The 18,233-nt window shown below is 34.5% G+C and overlaps 2 protein-coding genes across 5 annotated transcripts; both read left to right on the forward strand.

Moving 5' to 3' along the window:
* Window positions 1-5,731: 5,731 nt before the first annotated feature.
* LOC108335133 (protein PIN-LIKES 2) lies at window positions 5,732-7,760 on the forward strand. The gene is made up of 2 exons (XM_017571074.2): window positions 5,732-5,914; window positions 6,217-7,760. Exon 2 carries the CDS (start codon window positions 6,245-6,247, stop codon window positions 7,580-7,582), a length of 1,338 nt encoding a protein of 445 aa, XP_017426563.1. The 5' UTR covers window positions 5,732-5,914; window positions 6,217-6,244; the 3' UTR covers window positions 7,583-7,760.
* A 6,243-nt stretch (window positions 7,761-14,003) lies between these two features.
* On the forward strand, window positions 14,004-18,233 carry LOC108335291 (uncharacterized). Of its 4 annotated transcripts, none has more exons than XM_017571274.2 (9): window positions 14,005-14,340; window positions 14,761-14,936; window positions 15,312-15,490; window positions 15,950-16,234; window positions 16,323-16,381; window positions 16,472-16,508; window positions 16,587-16,658; window positions 17,128-17,449; window positions 17,682-18,232. In XM_017571274.2, the coding sequence occupies exons 1-9, from the start codon at window positions 14,214-14,216 to the stop codon at window positions 18,096-18,098; spliced, it is 1,674 nt and encodes a 557-aa protein (XP_017426763.1). In that variant the 5' UTR covers window positions 14,005-14,213; the 3' UTR covers window positions 18,099-18,232. The 4 variants fall into 4 exon arrangements, with proteins under 4 accessions (XP_017426764.1, XP_017426763.1, XP_017426765.1 ...); XM_017571276.2 differs by having other exon boundaries at window positions 14,006-14,340; window positions 17,732-17,940; XM_052870111.1 differs by having other exon boundaries at window positions 14,007-14,340; window positions 17,741-17,940.

An 18,233-nucleotide genomic window follows, 5' to 3' on the forward strand; every position in this document is an offset into this window, starting at 1 on the left:
AGAAAGAAATATTAAGCTGAAACAGTGTCTTTCAGCAACTTGGGTGCTTTGTTATACTGAGAAAAAAATAATCAATCATGTGAATTCAACGTGATAGAAGAAAAAAGAGGTGACATGAGTTTTAATAAAGCTCAATTGTCATAATTTCAACTCAAGAAAAGGAGCAAACATAATTTTTGTTGAACTAATTTTAGTTTATTTTGTTACAAATAATTATATGAACGAGATGTTACAGTACCAAAAATATAGACTACTAACTTTTGTAAGTGGTGGACTTAGTTTTATTGCTTTTGGATGACTTTAGGTTGTCACAATTTCAATTACAATCAGCTACTAAGTAGTGAGGTCATTATTAGCTTAAGTGGGTCATTATTAGCTTTAAGTGGGATGTAATTGTAATTAATGAGTCCTTTGTAATTTTGATGACTAAAATTTTTATATAAGTTGAACCATTTTTATCAAAGAAAAAAAAAGTGCAGTTTTATTTTGAAATAATTGAGTTTATCTTTTTATCTTAGTGAGAGTGATTCTCTTAAGTTATTTAATGATTCAACAACCTCTTTGGTTAACCTCTTTGGTTGTATCAAAGAACTTTCTCATCCATTGTATGTTGTCTTCTTTGAAAAGAGTGTTTCTTTCCTTTCATTTTTCATTGTCACTTTGTCTTCTTCCTTCACTCGATTTTTAGAAACTCACTTAAGTCTAGGTTTATTTAGTGGTCATATCTTTTATTCTATGCACCCAAATTAAGCAATTCTTGAGTTTAAATTAAAGTTCAGAACATAAACATTTACTTTGTTTTGGAATCACTTCAATTGAAGTTCTATAGCTTGAGATAACCATGTTTCTTAAATATTGTCCAACTAGGAATTTCAACAACTTTCCAATCTACCTTTTCACTAATTTTCTAAATTCCCTACAAGGTTCTAACATAAAGATCCTAAAAATCAACCTTTGTGCAAATGAGGTTTACATCATTTGGTATCAATGTTTCGGCTTCGGGTTTAGAATAACGATGAAAATTTATCATACAAGATGTTTAGTAAAAGACTACCCAGGTTTAGTTGCATACGATTATGGAAGCGACACCAATGTTGTGAGCCAAAGATTGGTGGAGAAATTCCATTTACCAACAATCTCTCATTTGAATCAAGCATGGATCAAATTCACTATGGGGTAATGTATAAACAAAGTATTATGTTATAACACTTCCATGGACTCTTGTCATATTGTTTTAGGATGGTCATGACTTCGTTTTAAAACACTTAATCTTGATGAATGCTCACGTTACTTGAGGCACGAGGACATAAAATTAAGTTGAAATTTATGACACAGACAAGTTAGTAAGGATCAATATAATCTAAAGGAGAAAATAGAAAAAGAAAGAATAGAAAAAGATGCAATAGAGAGTAAAGAAAGAATGAGAGAAAAAGAAAGAAGAAAAAGAGAAAGAACTAGAGAAAAAGAGCATGAAAAATTTATTTGTCAATGATTTTTCTTCTACGATTTGTGATGTTATTTTACAATATTAAAAGGATGAGTATATGAATGAAATACCAACTCCCATGTTTCAAAAGAAAACATGTTCGTATTGCTTTATTATGGATTCAGTTTGCTGATGAAAAACAAAGTCTTGAGGGTAATGAAACATAATGCATGGAGTTATTTGTTGTTACATATGAAGGTGAGAGAGTGTTGAAAAGAGAGGTGTTCCACATATTGCAACCATTGGAAAAGAACAAATTTAAATTTATTCAAGTTATACTTGATCTTGGAGGACAAGAACTAGTTTCAAGTTGTGAACCATGTATGTAAGGCTTGAGAGAAGCAAGAAGGGTGATTGCTCTAATGGGGGAGTCGAGAGTTACAAATCAGTTCTTAACGCTGAGATTATGGGTGGTTGTATTAATTGTTGTGATGACTTGTTTTGAAACTCTAATGATATGTCTAAATTATTGTTTGAGACAATAGACTTTGTGAATGATTGTGAGACTAATTGATGAAATTAAATGGTGTTGTTATATTATTATTGATGTGTATTATTGGTTATGATGTTTAATGTTCTCGTTAGCTATTTTTTTGCATGTGTGTGTTTAAGTGCAATGATAATATATCTTAATGCATAATAGTGATAAGCTTTGAGTTTCTTTAAGAAAAAAATCTTATTTTTATAAATGAACTTGTTTGAGACAAAAGTTATTTGAAATAATGTACACTTTCATTCAATTAGGGAGTTTGGACATTACTTTTTAGTTTTGGTAACCGTTAAACGAAAATTTCATTTTTGTTAATCTTAAAAAATAATATCAAAATTGAGAAATAAATGTTTTTAAAATTTACAAATTTTATTAAATATCTTAAACAATAATATAAAATTTTTTACACACATACACACATGCACATACGCATGCACGCCGCACACACGCCGACATGCCCATCCTTGTGCACGCACACACGCACGAACGTACGCACGCACACAGGCACACAACCATATATACACATGCACACACGCACACAAGCCCACCCATCCACCCGCACAAACACCAACACCCATGCACACGCACACCAACACCCACACACACACGCGCACACACAAACATACACACACACACACACACACACACACAGACACACACCAACATCGACGCACATGCACACATACACGCACACAGCCACACACCCACACACACATACGTTCACACACACAAGCGCACACGCACACATGCACACACGAACGTATGCACAAACGCCCACCCGTACACACCTACACCCACAAACCCACTTGCCTACACACACATACACACACCCCACAAACCCACCCACCCACCCACCCGCACACACCCCACCCCCACACAAACATACCCACCCACACACACACACCCACGCGCCCGCTCACCCACCCACTTGCCAACTCGCTCACTCGCGCACCCGTACACACAAACACACCCACACACACACACCCACCCACACTTACCCGCACAAACCCACACCCACACACACACACACACACTCCAACCTACCACCCCCCACCCACCCACACACAAACGCAAACAAACACATTAATCGCACACACACCATCACACACACACAAACACACATACAACATCACACACACACCCACCCACACACGCCCACACACATGCACACACTCATACAGACCATCACACACACACACACACACCCACACGCACACACCAACACCCGCACAACCCACACGCACATACACCCAACCACCCCCCCCACAAGCAAACCCACACCCACACATACCCACACCAGCACACCCCCACACAACCGCACACACCCACCTACACACCCACACACACAGAGACACCCACACCCACACCCACACATGCACACACACAAACACATACGCGCACACACACATACACCCCCGCACATACGCACACACACACACACACCAACACACTTACAACCCCACACCGAGACACTTCAACCCACCCACACACACACAAAATCGCACACCCGCCCACTCGCACACACACACACACACAAACACACACACCCGCACACTGGCACACACCCACACCCACCAACACACCCCCCACCTGTTTACTCGCCCACCTACACACACACAAAAACAAACATACACACGCACACAAACACCCGCACAGACACACACACCCGCACACACCCACACATGCACACAGACCCCCGCACATACGCACACACACCAACACCCACATACCCGCACACACCCACACCCAGACACACCCACCCACCCAAACACACACAAAAAATCGTACACCTGCCCACTCGCACACACACAAACACACACCCACACACTCACCCGCACACTCCCACACACACACACACACACCTGAACACTGGCACACACCCACACAAACATAAACACACACACCCCCCCTCCCCACACACACACCGACACACGCCCACACCCACAAACACACATACACGCACACACACACCCTCCCACCTGTTCACCCGCCTACATACACACACAAACCCGCCCACCAGTTCACTCGTCCACCTGCACACAAACACACACACACACACACACACACCGTCACACACATAAACACACAAACATACACACACACACACACACAAATACACCATCACACACACACACACAAACCCACCCACACCCACACAAACACACACCAACACCCACACAACCACACCCCCCTCCCCCCCACACACACCCACTCACACACGCACACACATATACGCACACACACACATGCACACCCACACACCCACACACTTGCACAAACCCAGACATTCCTAGACACTCACCCATACCCAGACACAAACACCCATACCTTGACACAAACACTTACACAGACACACACCCACTCACCCACACACACACGCATACAAACACACACACACATACAAATCGCACACCCGACCACTCACACACACACACAAATCTCACACCTGTCCACTCACACACCCACACAAACACACACTCGCACACACCCACCCACACCAGCACACCTGCGCACACCCACACACTTGCACAAACCCACACACACACCCATACCCACACACACACAAACACACCCACCCACACATGCCCATACCCACGAACACACACGCGCGCACACAACAAACACCCACACACACACCCACACCTATGCCCACACTCACACACACCTACACACCTACACACACACACACCCACACTTCCACCCACCCACCCACACCCACACTTCCACCCACCCACCCACACCCACCCATACACACACCAACACACACACACACACATAGCCACACACACACCGACACCCACCCACACACCCACATACACACACCTACACACCCACACTCACACGCACACACCCACGCATGCCCGCCCGCTCGCACACCCGCACACCCGCAGATCCACACACAAACACATACACCCACCACACGCACACACCCACGCTAGAACTCATGCACGCTCGCACCCACACAGGCCTGCACCCTCGCACGCCCTCACGCCCGCACGCTCTCACATACAGACACACTACATGTTGTGTGTGTGTCTATATATATATATATTAATATTATTTATATTTCATTTTTAATTATATTTTAAATTTAAGAAAGGAATTATTTTTATATATATTATTTATATTTCCTTTTAATTATATTTTAAAATTAAGAAAGGAATTATTTTTAAATAATGTAAAAAAATGTATTTAATATTTTTATTTTATTTTTACTTATGTTTTAAAGTAGGAAAAAAATTCATATTCTTAAAGTGATTATAGTATAATCGTTCATTATTTTATCTATATCATTATATAAATATAAAGAGAAATTTCTATTTTAATGTCCATATTTATTTTTTCATTTTACTTTTTAAATAATTAATTTTTATAATAAAAATAATTATTTTATCAATTTTATCTATTGTTTTCTTTTTAAGTTTAATTAGTTTTTTCTGTTTGATTGTTTATCACTATAATAAATTTTTTATATAATGATCCATTGACAAAAAATATATTTGGAAACCAATTTTCTAATTAAAAAACAATTAAAATAAAGAAGAGTGAACGCTATGTGCATTTCGTTTTTAAAATACGATTATTGAGATATTTTTTAAAATATATAGAGACACCAAGGAATCTATTTTCTGTAGCATTATAATAAAGTTTTGTAACTTATGTTATTAAATTATTTAAAGAAATTCAAAATATAATTTAAAATAATTATTATAAAATTTAGTGAATAATATCACGGGTTGAATGATTGAATGAAAAGGGCACGTGAAAACTGAAAGGGTTCATTGCAATGACACGAGTAAGAGTTGAATAGGCCATAGTATCTTATCATCTGCCACAGGTTCGTTAGTTGTTAATCTCTTTGTGTTGAGGATTCAGAAATTTTGAATCTTACGGCTGTAGGCGAATGACAGTGAAAACTGTGTCTCCAAAATTTGCATGTAAGTTTCTTTTGATTCTGCTCTATCCTTGCGACCTCATTTATCATTTATTTCAGTTTCTGTTGTGGTAATTCATACTTTCTTCTCTATTATTGTTGTTTTCTTGGTTTGGTCTCTTTGGTGATAATCTTGAAACTAAATGAATCTGTTTTGTCTCTATTAATGATTTGAATAATTGTACTTTCTTCAATTTCTTTTACAAAAAAAAAAAAAACTAATTAATAATAAAGTTCCTAAATTGCGCATTAGATGCTTCACGCCAATACAATATGTGAATCCTATGTTCAATGAATGTGTTGCAGGAGGTAGTTTTGTTCTTTGGGCTGAAACATGTTTGCTGATAATACTTTGACGGCTGCTCATGCGGATCTGGCAGCTGCTATAGTGCCATTGTTGAAGCTGCTATGCCTTACAGTCATAGGGCTAGTTCTTGCAAACCCAAGAATGCAATTCATTCCTAGAGCTACGTTTAAACTTCTTAGTAAACTTGTGTTTGCCCTGTTCTTGCCTTGCCTTATATTTACTGATCTAGGTGAAAGCATTACTCTTGAAAATTTTGTGGATTGGTGGTTTATCCCTGTTAATGTGTTAGTGAGTACAGCTATTGGATGCTTACTCGGGTTCTTAGTGGTGATCATATGTAAACCACCTCCAGAGTTAAACCGATTTACTATTATAATGACGGGATTTGGTAACACTGGAAACCTCCTCCTTGCTGTGGTTGGATCTGTTTGCCATAGTGATGATAATCCATTTGGGAAGCATTGCAACACTAGAGGGGTGACATATGTTTCTTTATCTCAATGGGTTTCTGTTATCCTCGTATACACTCTTGTTTATCACATGATGGAACCTCCTATGGAGTATTACGAGATTGTTGAGGAAGGGATTGAAATCGAGGAAGAGCAAGCATTGAATGATATCAGTAGACCACTCCTTGTAGAAGCTGAGTGGCCTGGCATCGAGGATAAAGAGACTGAGCATTCTAAGACTCCGTTTATTGCTAGGATATTTAAAAGCATCTCAGGTATATCCCCGTCCAATATTCCTGAGCTTGAAGCGACAGCAGAAAGTGGTGGGAATAGTCCAAAATCCATTAGGTGCTTGGCTGAACCTAGAGTTGTCAGGAGGATCAGAATTGTTGCTAAACAAACTCCCATTCAGCATATACTTCAACCCCCAACACTTGCCTCTCTATTGGCTATTATTGTTGGCACAGTGCCTCAGCTTAAGGCTCTGTTCTTTGGATATGATGCTCCGTTATCTTTCATTACAGACACTTTGGAGATTGTAGCAGCGGCAATGGTACCTTCTGTGATGCTTGTACTGGGGGGTATGCTTGCTGAAGGACCAAATGAGTCTAAACTTGGGCTTAAAACTACTGTTGGTATTACTGTGGCAAGACTTCTGGTGCTTCCTGTCCTGGGAATTGGGATTGTGACTTTGTCAGATAAGCTAAATTTCCTAGTTGAGAATGATGCTATGTTCAGATTTGTGCTTTTGTTGCAGTACACTACACCGAGTGCTATTTTACTGGGGGCAATTGCCAGCTTAAGGGGTTATGCAGTTAGTGAAGCCTCAGCCCTTCTCTTCTGGCAGCATGTATTCGCCCTTTTATCCTTTTCATTGTACATCGTTATCTACTTCAGAATTATTATGTATGTGTGAAGTTGCAGTATACCTTGACGTTCATGATTTAAATTGTGTTTTTCTGGCTTGTTTTGGATTCACGATGAAATTGTTGATGCATGGTTCTTTCCTTGCAATAAACGTGCTGTATGTTGTAGGGCTTAATGCATATATGATCTCTTTTAGATACAAATCAATGATGAGTGAATTTCTTGAACTATGTGTTTGACATATGTAACTTGCTATGAGTTGCATTATTGTGACTTAATGCCATTGTGACAAATTCATTTGGAGTTTTAGTTTGGCACTGATGAAGGTGGAAATATTTTTTTCCTACGATTTGGAACAGGATACGGCCAACTTTATTTATCTTTAGAAAATTTGTCTGATGAAACTGTTAAATTAGATGCAATTTCTACACTTTTGGAGCCTAACTAGCACATGTTACTCATTCATATCAGTAACTTCGTGCTAAGATGGTAATTTGAAGTTTCCCTTGGACTATTTAGCTAATTTGATTTGAACTCCACAGCCAACTATTTCTTCAAAAATTCTGCACAATTAAGGTTTATCGTGTGGTGTTTGTGTTGAAAAATGTTATCAATTTTTCTGGGGAAATGAAGTTCACTTTCCAAATCTCTGATAACGGAGATCACTGGATTTTTTTAGTTTATTCTCAATGTTATTAGTATTTTTTTCCGTTGACATCCTTACCGTAAAGATATTGTATAAAAGATTCAAGCATCGAAAAGAAAGAGACGTGGGTTTGTGTGACATTATTATTTGCATATTTGGATGATTTGTTTCACCTTGATAATGATTAAGATAGTTTTGCAAAGGGAGGTGTTATGAAAGCTTAACTTTTCGTATTTCATGTTGGTGAAATTATGACGTTTTCCATTTTGAAACTTCGTTTCTCTGGATCAAATATTTCATGTTTCAAGATTCTTTAATGATTGATAATGGGAAGAATCAAGATATTCAATGGAGGAGTGATTCCCAACCACGCACCACCTATTTTTGTGGAAAATCTTGGGTATGAGAGTAAGAATACAACCATTCACAACTAAAATAAAAGATGAAAATAAAAGTAACAAAACAGATGATAGATAACAGGTAAAGAATGTAATTTTACTAAAGAAAAAAGAAAAAATACATATCATTCTCTCTGGTTCTAAGGAGGAAACAATAACAGCTTTTTTCTTGGAAATAGAAAAAACAAATACAAGGAAAACTTTAAAGGAGAAACTAAAATTCTCTTTCTTAAAAGGAGAAACTAATATTCTCTTAATTCTTCTCTCAAGCAATAAACCAAAAGGAATGAAAACAAAGAGACTTTGGAATGTATTCTTAAAGAAATATTGGACTCCTTTTATAACATGAAAAGTAAGTTTCAGGTAAATTTTCAACTATGTGAGACTTTTTTTCTTACAATCTTTCACTTGAAGATTTTGATGAAATTAATCAAATCTTCACATCATGATTTATTCTTTGTCATTATGTTGCAACTCCCAATGTTCCTTTGATGTATCTTAGAATCCTCTTAATAGTACTTCGCATGACCTATGAACCTACTAACCACTCTCACTGTTTGTGCAATGTTTGGTCTTATACAAATCATAGCATACATAAGGCTACCCACCACTAATGCATATGGTACTCGAGACGTCTCCATCTTCTCTGCTTCACTGCTAGGACTCATACGCGAGGAACAACTGATAGGAAGTGAGGGTAGACAATGGCTTGCAATCTAGCATGTTGAAGTGCCCCAAGATTTTTAGTAAGTATTTTTTTTCTGAGAAAGTCAAATCTTCCTAATGGTTTCTATCTTGATGAATTTGCATCCTTAAAATCTTGTTTGTCAATCCCAATTACTTATTAAGCTCCTAGCTAACAGTGTCTTAAATTTCTGGATTCAAACTTTGTTGGGGCCTACTTCCAACATGTGATCCACATACAACAACAAGATGATAAAATCATCCTACCCAAACCTATTGTAATAAGTACAATGGTCTAAACTCAATCTATTGTAACTAAGACTAATGATGAAGGAATCAAATCTCTTGTATGAACACCTAGGTAAACTATACAAAGATCTGTTCAACTTGCAAACCAAGTTTTCTTGTTTTTTAAAGCCTTCTGATTAGAACATCATTACATCATTGCTAACAATGACCTTGTGGGTAGTGGGACCCTATAGGCGATACTCCTTCACATTGTCAACATAGCCTAAAGACTTAATTCTTTTTCTAGTTTCAAGCTCTACTCATGCATTAGATTCCTTAAATATTGGTAATACATTTGACTTTCTCTTGATGAGATACACCCATAATCTCCTAGAGTAATCATCAATGAACAATGCAAAATATGTTTCCCCTCCTAAGAATAATATCGGAGATCTCCACATATAAGAATGAACCAAGTCTAATATGTGTTTGCTTGTGGTAGTTACTCTAGCAAACTTCAATCTATGTTGTTTGCTTATCACATAGTGCTTGCAAAAAGGTAAATCAACCTCTTTGAACCCAGGTAAGAGATTATGTTCCATAAGGGTTTGCAAACGTCACTCTGACATATGTCCAACAAGTCTACTTTTCACCTTTTTATATTTAACGTATGGTTAATGATGTTTTATACACTTGATAATACTATTTAATAATATAATAATATACTAATTTTATTTAATTCAATAGATTTTTGTTCTGTTTTAATTATTTTTCTCGATTTCATCATTATTTTATTAAAAAATTCAATATAGTTTTGTCTTTAAAAGAATGATGAAATATGAGAATATATCGTGTTTATTCCTTTAAGTAATCCTATATACTGATATAGATAAAGAAACACTTATGATAAATAATTAGTATTTCATTAAGGTAAATTTATTATAAGGTTAATCTAATATTAATTTAGGAACATAATCATCTTATATAATATTAGTATAGGATTACATAAACCTTTTAATTGTAATATAAAAATAATTAGATAGATTGATAGAAACAAGTCATAACATTTCTTTTAATTCAAATTCTTAAAAAAATAAGTATATTGTTTTGCAAACTTATTTTTACTCATGTGAGATTAAAATGACACTTAATTGAAATGATATATCAAAGTCAATCTAAGATATTGATATTGAAATGATAACTTTTTGAAAGAAGATAAGAATGATATGGAGAGTTGTAGTTATATTATCTAATGTTACTGATTTCCCATTGCCATCCTTCCAGCTAACTCACAACAACGGCTAAGCCAAGTTAGAAACCAACTTGCACACTAACGTGGGGTTAAGGTTGGTGATTAATTATTTGTTTGATATAGACTCATATTACCATCGTCATTGTTATCGCACATTTATATATCATTTTCGTAAACATGTCTTTTTTATTGTCATTATGGAAAAGTAGTGAGTTTTTGTCCTAATCTATCACTCACCATGCAATTCAGTGTCGGGATTTTGATGTAAAATAATGAAAATCACTTCTGATTTTCATCAGTTAATCTACATATAAAATTTTAACAAAGTATACGTTGGACAAAACTCACACATTTTTTAATTTTCATTTATTATAATTATTATTACAAGGAAAAAATAAATCTTATTCCAACATTCTAATTAACAAATAATATATCTTCGGTCTAGATTATTAAAACATATCCTATGTGTGGAAATGTAATAAAATAACTTTCTTAAAACTTCATTTTTATTGCATAAACATTATGAAGAAGAAACCTACAAATAATATTTGGTCTTTTCATACATCTTATATTAAATTGAATATCGATGGAGTTTAGTTAAACCATTATACAATGAGAATAAGCGAGATTATCACAATTAGTCAAAATGATTCCATCTTTAACTACTAGTCAAGATGATTGCATCTTTAACTTTTATAAATTTTATGGACATTGTTCATTGGAGTGTATCAAAGTCCACGAAGATTAGTTGTTTCAAGTTTATACTATAATGTTCTATAAATTCTAGATAACTTGTTTAAGTTGTACTTTCACAGAGAAATCATTGAAGATATTTATAACTTAGTTTTAACAATTGAAAAACAAAGTTTTTTTTTTCAATTCCATATTTCTTTTCTTATTACCAAATCGTTTCTCATATCTTTTTCTTCAAAATTAATCTTTAAAACATGTTATAAGTTCGAATGATACTTGACTCATTCTCCTTAAGTAATATCTTAGATGTTTTAGATGAAAAGCATAGTTTGGTAAGAGATTCTTCTAAAATTAAGATAGATAGAAATCCATTGTAATAAAAAAATTATAAAAACTAAAAAGAAATAGAAAAATAGTACAATAAATACCAATTGTTTCATTGAAATTTCCTAACTAAAGCATAAATTATAAATTTATGAATAAAAAAGTCATCAAATCAGAGCCGACGATTCATCATGGTGACCGCTTATATCGTTATAACAACAACCACAATAAAAACACAAAAACACAACAACAAGGTATAAGTTGGTCACCATACACTTAAGGGGAGGGATATTTAATGACATACCTCATAGCCACGACCAACCAAACTCAAGAATACTTGGATTCATTTGTAGAAGATGGACCCAAGTTCTTATCATCATGGGCCATTAGTGAGTTCTTGGTAGAGTAGATGTCTTTTGGGCTTTGTATTATAAGCCTAATAATATAGTGTTTTCTTTTGGGCCTTATATAATGAGTCAAGTAGTCTAGGTTTTCATTTGGGCCTTGTATTTAGGCTTAGTAGTGTAGGGTTTTGAACCAAGGTAAGAGACCTAGCCTCGTGAATTTTGTAGTTGAATACCAAGTCAACATGCACAAATGGAGAAGGTTTGCTCTCTAAGGTTAAACGCTTCTTGGTCTTTCATCCTTGTGAGAGTAGTGGTCATGTGACATGCTTCTAATAAAGATGATTTCTCTTTAATAGTGACCATGTGTCACTCTATTGATAGAAAGGATTTCACCTCAGTCGTGTGACAATGTGTTCTCTTTCTAATGGAGATAGATTTTACCTTGGTCTCCAAATTAGAATATTAGGGTTTTGCTTCTACAATTTAGATAGACCTTTAGGGTTATCTAAGTTTATAAATAGATGTGTCTTTCCTCATGTAAATTCCCTTTGAATTTGAAAAAAAAGAGAATAAAGTATATACCATATAACACGAAAGATTCATAAACTCATTATCCAAAAGGTATTTTCTTTCTTATCACAACCTTAATTATATATATATATATATATATATATATATATATTTTTTTTTTCTTTTTTCTTTTTGTGCAGTTATATTCAATTTCAGTGAATAGATTTTAGGTTTCATACTTGATTGTTTTTACTCCTTTTTAATATTTTTGTTTATTATTTATCTTTTTTACATAAAAAGTTTTTTACTCTTAAGCGTTTAATAGTGTAAGTTATTAATATATAGAGGTAATATAAAACTTATCTTCTTTTATTCTCTTTCATCCTTAATTTTTCTTTTATTTAAATTTTTTTTGTTTTACTAATAACTTTCATGATCTTTTAACAGTTAGACTATTCTAATATTTAGATAATTTTCTCATATCTTAAAGATATTTTTCGTCTTATCATAACACCTTTAATTATATTTTTTTTTCGTTTGCGTGATTTTATTTAATAGTATATCAAATTTATTAGTTGTTTAATTTTATTATGTAAATATTACTTTGATGATTTTTTATGTAATTAATTTTATTTTATAATTCTTTCTCATAAGTTTAATTTTACCATTGCAATTCCATAAAAATATTTACCTCTAAATTTAAATCATTATTAGTTTAATATTTTTTTGTTTAATTTTGTTTAATATAATATTTATTGGTGTATAATAAAAAAGAAGTTAATAAAGAGATATTTGAAATATTTTAAAACTAAATATCTGTTTTCTTTTTTTTAGTAATATTTTTGATATTTATTAATATATGTAAAATTTATAGATGTTTTAGTCGTGAAATTTTATTTTCATCAGTCGTAAAATATTTTATAACATTTTTTCATTTTTATATTTTAATTTAAAATTTATACCATTATAATTTTTTTATAAATATTTTTTTTATATTTAATGTTTGACAAATGTTAAGTTTTCTGATGTAATTTTTATTTTTTATAAAAAAAATTGATATGAAAATAATAAAAAAATCTATAAGCACGTACACCTTTTATCCTATAAGACAAAAATCCATTGAATGTGGAGATAAAAATAGGAGTAGATATTTATCTTGAAATTAAAAATAAAGTTTTACCTTGAAAATAAATATGAAATAGTTAAGAAAAAAAATGGAGATACTAACTAGATCACATAAAAAAGAATAAACAAAATGCAATCCAATTGCAAATATCACATCAATTTTCAAAAGTTGCGGCATTGCTTTACTTAACTCAGTGGGTTTCAATCACAGCAGGAAAAAGAAACAAATTAAACTGCTTTTAATTAAATCACACCCACCTTTTTCGTTTTCCATCGCTTTTAAGTCTTCATCACAACCCCACTTGCCCCCTCCTCCCCAGTTCCATAAATCATCCAAAGTTCCAATTTTTAGTTAGAATGCAACACAATCCTAAATAAACACTGTCACCATGATCAACCTCTAAGATTTCTTGAGGATCCAAAATGATGGGGTGCCATCTTTTAAGCTCTCAACACTGAACTTTCTTGTGGCAATGAAGTTTGCTTCCTTGATTGTGTTTCATTTGCTCTTCTTCATCTTCCCCCTAGCACTCTCTGTTCACTTTATTTCAGCTTTATCTCCAAGTGGGTCCATCAAACATCCCATAAAGTTTATCCTAGGTTGGTGTCTCTGGTACTTTGATTATAGGGAACGTGTTTTACCTTGGTAACTATGGTGCGCTAGCTGTAAATCTTATTTTCTCACAATTGTTTGATTTCTCTGAAAGATGGGAATGTAAAATGAAATAATACGTAACCACTAGTGCTTCGTTTCATATTTAATATCAAGAAAATTGGATCACATAAGCTGATCAGATTGACAATGGTATTGCTAAATGCTTACGTGAATTTTGACATCTTCCAATGAAACAAGGCATATTCTTCATTCCATAACAAATAATGTTTCTATTTAAGGAAAGAGTATGTTTATTATGTGTGTTTTATTGGAAAACAACTCCAACAGCATGTGTGAACTGCACCCTGGTTTCGTCCATATTAACATATTTTGTTTTGTTCTTATCTTGCCTTTTTTGTTTTAAGGGGAAGAGAATTTGGGTCCGTGGAAGAATGAAGTCGCACAAGTAGCTCCAGAACCACGACCCGAGACTAAGGGTACTCTTGTCCTAGCAGCAAACAGGACCAATAGGCCTGACATTCTACGCAGATTTCGATGTTACCAAGGTGGCTGGGACATTGCAAATCGACATTATTGGGCCGTAAGAGCTACAATGCTTCATTTTCATCGTGTTTTCAAATGACTGATGCTAATTTATTATGTATCTTCCCATCTCATTCCTGTTATATTTGACACTCTAGTATGTTGTTCTTCCCGGAGTTTCCGACCGACCCCACTCAGGATATTTGATCAGTTTGTTTGAATTGGACTTGACGATGTTCTTGTTGAGTTTGTTTTATTAGAGCTCCTTTTCACTTTTTTCTACTTTTGAAATGATATATCTTAAGTTGAGATTGTACTTTTCAGTTATGTAGTTCTTTGGGCGATTCTTTACTTTCCTGATGTTCCCAATAGACTCAAAATTTTGGTGTTCTCTTCAACTGAATTAATCAGTTTCAAACTCTTGTGTGTTCAGTCAGTTGGATTCACTGGTGTGGCTGGCTTCACAGTTGCTGTCCTATGGTTTATTTCATTTGGCTTGGCACTAGTGATTCATCTATGCTGTGGATGGGGAATTACAATCAAGGATAAAGGTTCAAATCGTTTGCAAAGAGTCTGGCTTGTGTTGCTGTTGTTATTCACCTGTGTTGTAACGTAATCCTCTCAACTTTGATATGATTTAATGTCTCTTTGTTAAAATCTAGGGCGACAAGTATCTTGTTTTATTGTTATTGTGTAGCTAATCCTGCATTTAGCCTAAACATTTTCTGTTTGGCACTTGAAAGAAGTCCACCCACGTAAATCATCAAATTCAAATCCCTGGAATCAGAACTCATGGATTAAATTGTTACAAGTTCTACGTCGACTAGATATAAGAATAATTTTGATAGTTACTCTGAAACTTTGTGTTAACAGTGATTAATGATAAAGCTATTATTAAGACCAAAATTTACATATTTATTACATGTTGGTTACTAAAAATACTGAAAAAATCTTGTTAGAAGTATCAATTTCAAATGGTGAATTAAAAATTGATTTAACTGGTTATTCCATTCAAGCTTTGCTGGTAAATGTTACCTGGTTAACATTTTATATCCTCTTTTGATGCCACAGGACTGGATGTATTGTTCTCTCTTTTGGGCAGGAAAAATTCAATGGTGAGGCAATTGATACTCTCCATTACGTTGTGAATCAGTCAAATTACACAGTGCACACTCTAAGAAATGTTACAGAGTACCTGTCTCTTGCCAAATCTATCAAAGTGGCAGAGATGTTTCTTCCATCTGATATCATGGAGGATATTGACAATTTGAATGTGGATCTAAATACAGCAGCAGATACACTTTCTAACCACACAAATGAAAATTCTGTTAAAATACGAAAAGTATTTAATGCTGTGTATGTTTTCATAAACTTCACACTCTTCAGTTATCAGTATATGCAATTTAATATAGACATACATATGGTAAACTGATTCATTTTGCAGGCGTCTTGCTCTTATTATAATGGCAGCAACGATGCTACTACTGGCTCTAATCGGGTTAAGTATGTATTATTGATGATAACTTCTTCCAAAATTTGAGCTAATTTTCTACCTACATTCTTGCTCATGATCTACTTCTATGTTTTCTTCAGTCCTGTCTATCCTTGGATATCAACATGCTATCCTGGTGTAAGTTGTGATTATTACCTTTGCTTATTAATGTTTCTGTCTCAAGGACCGTTTTTATATTTTAATATTTCAATGCAGATTTGTTATCAGTGGATGGTTATTGGTTGCAACCACATTCATTCTTTGTGGAGTGTTCTCAATCCTTAATAAGTAAGGCCAATGTAGCTTGCTCATTCAGAATGAACAAGCTAAAAATGAGTTCATTAGGGAGAAATTTGTTTTAATTTCCATTTTTATTTGTTTATTCTAAAAACATTTGTAGAGAAGTTTATCCAAATAGCTTTGGATTTCCTTTCTTAACCTAATATTAGGGTCAGTTAGAGACCAATTATATATATAACTTCAATCCAACCCACATAAGAAATTGATACCACTTTTAATTCAAAATCTCAAGACATTTGTCATTTCTACTCAATGTTGTTAAGAAATGAATTTTAAGTCTAACTCAACTCCACAAAACTGACTTGTAAAGTGAGGTTTGCATCCACTTATATATTATAAATTGGCCTTATGACGTGGGACTTCCAACAAATGTAGGACTTAGTCTCACTGGTGTTATTTACTTGTCACTTATTACTTAGTCAGTGGACCAGGCATGATTAATTTATTTCTATTGTAGTGCAATCTGTGACACGTGCATGGCCATGGAAGAATGGGTGGAGAATCCACATGCAGAATCTGCTCTTAGCAACATCCTTCCATGTGTTGATCAGAGAACCACAAACAAGACACTTTTCCAGAGTAAACAAGTGGTTACCAATATTGTTAGTATTGTGAATCGGTTCATCTATGACACTGCTGATGCAAGTCCATCACAAGGTAGTATGAACTATTACAACCAATCTGGACCTTCAATGCCCCCTTTGTGCTATCCCTTTGACTCTCTCTTTCGAAAACGCCAGTGTACGCCTCAAGAAGTTCCCTCCGCCAAAGCTTCATTGGTATACTTATTAATGCAATTGAATTGAATTATGTTATTGTTTTTGTATTTTTCTTGTAATGATGTTAGTTGAAAATCCCACATCGACTAGAGATAAAGCCAAATTATAATATACAAGTGGGTGCAAAGCTCATCTTATAAACTGGTTTTATAGGATTGAGTTAGGCTTAAAAATCCACTTCTTAATAATGTTTAGGTAATTCATCTAATTCTTTGTTTGAACTTCTTAATAGGTTTGGAAGAGGTATGAATGTAAGATATCTGAGTATGGTGTTTGCTCAAGTATTGGCAGGGTGACCCCAGAGATATACTCGGAGTTAGTGGCAGTAGTTAACGAAAGTTATGCACTGGAACATTATACTCCAATTTTACTTAGCCTTCAGAATTGCAATTTTGTGAGGGAGACATTCAAAGAAATTACTTCACGTTACTGTCCTCCATTGAACTATTATCTTAAGGTTATCAATGTAGGATTGGGTCTAATTTCAATTGGTGTCTTGCTTTGTCTTGTTCTGTGGATACTTTATGCAAACCGCCCCCAAAGGGAGGAAGCGTTTGTTTGGCTCAACATAGCCATAAAACTAAGGAACAAATTAAGCAAGAAACCCAACAGAAATTCATCTGTGTCAATCGCACTGAGTGAAGTATAATTGTTGTACAATGTGTAAATAATTGGAAAAAGTAAAATGTGGTGTATAACTAAAACCAAGGTGAAGCGAAGCTACATCTTTAGTGGGAATTGGTGTACTGTACAAAATTATTACTGAGCAAAGGAAAGAAATCAA

The sequence above is a fragment of the Vigna angularis genome, chromosome 10 (assembly GCF_016808095.1).
Source record: "Vigna angularis cultivar LongXiaoDou No.4 chromosome 10, ASM1680809v1, whole genome shotgun sequence".
Taxonomy (NCBI): Eukaryota; Viridiplantae; Streptophyta; class Magnoliopsida; order Fabales; family Fabaceae; genus Vigna; species Vigna angularis.

Bases quoted from the DNA above. Each gene is read 5' to 3' on its own strand.
- LOC108335291 (XM_017571274.2), top strand. From the start codon at position 14,214: ATGAAGTTTGCTTCCTTGATTGTGTTTCATTTGCTCTTCTTCATCTTC. The intron at 16,659-17,127 runs GTAAGGCCAATG...TTTCTATTGTAG, and splicing joins GTGTTCTCAATCCTTAATAA to TGCAATCTGTGACACGTGCA. The intron at 17,450-17,681 runs GTATACTTATTA...ACTTCTTAATAG, and splicing joins CCTCCGCCAAAGCTTCATTG to GTTTGGAAGAGGTATGAATG.
- LOC108335133 (XM_017571074.2), top strand. From the start codon at position 6,245: ATGTTTGCTGATAATACTTTGACGGCTGCTCATGCGGATCTGGCAGCT.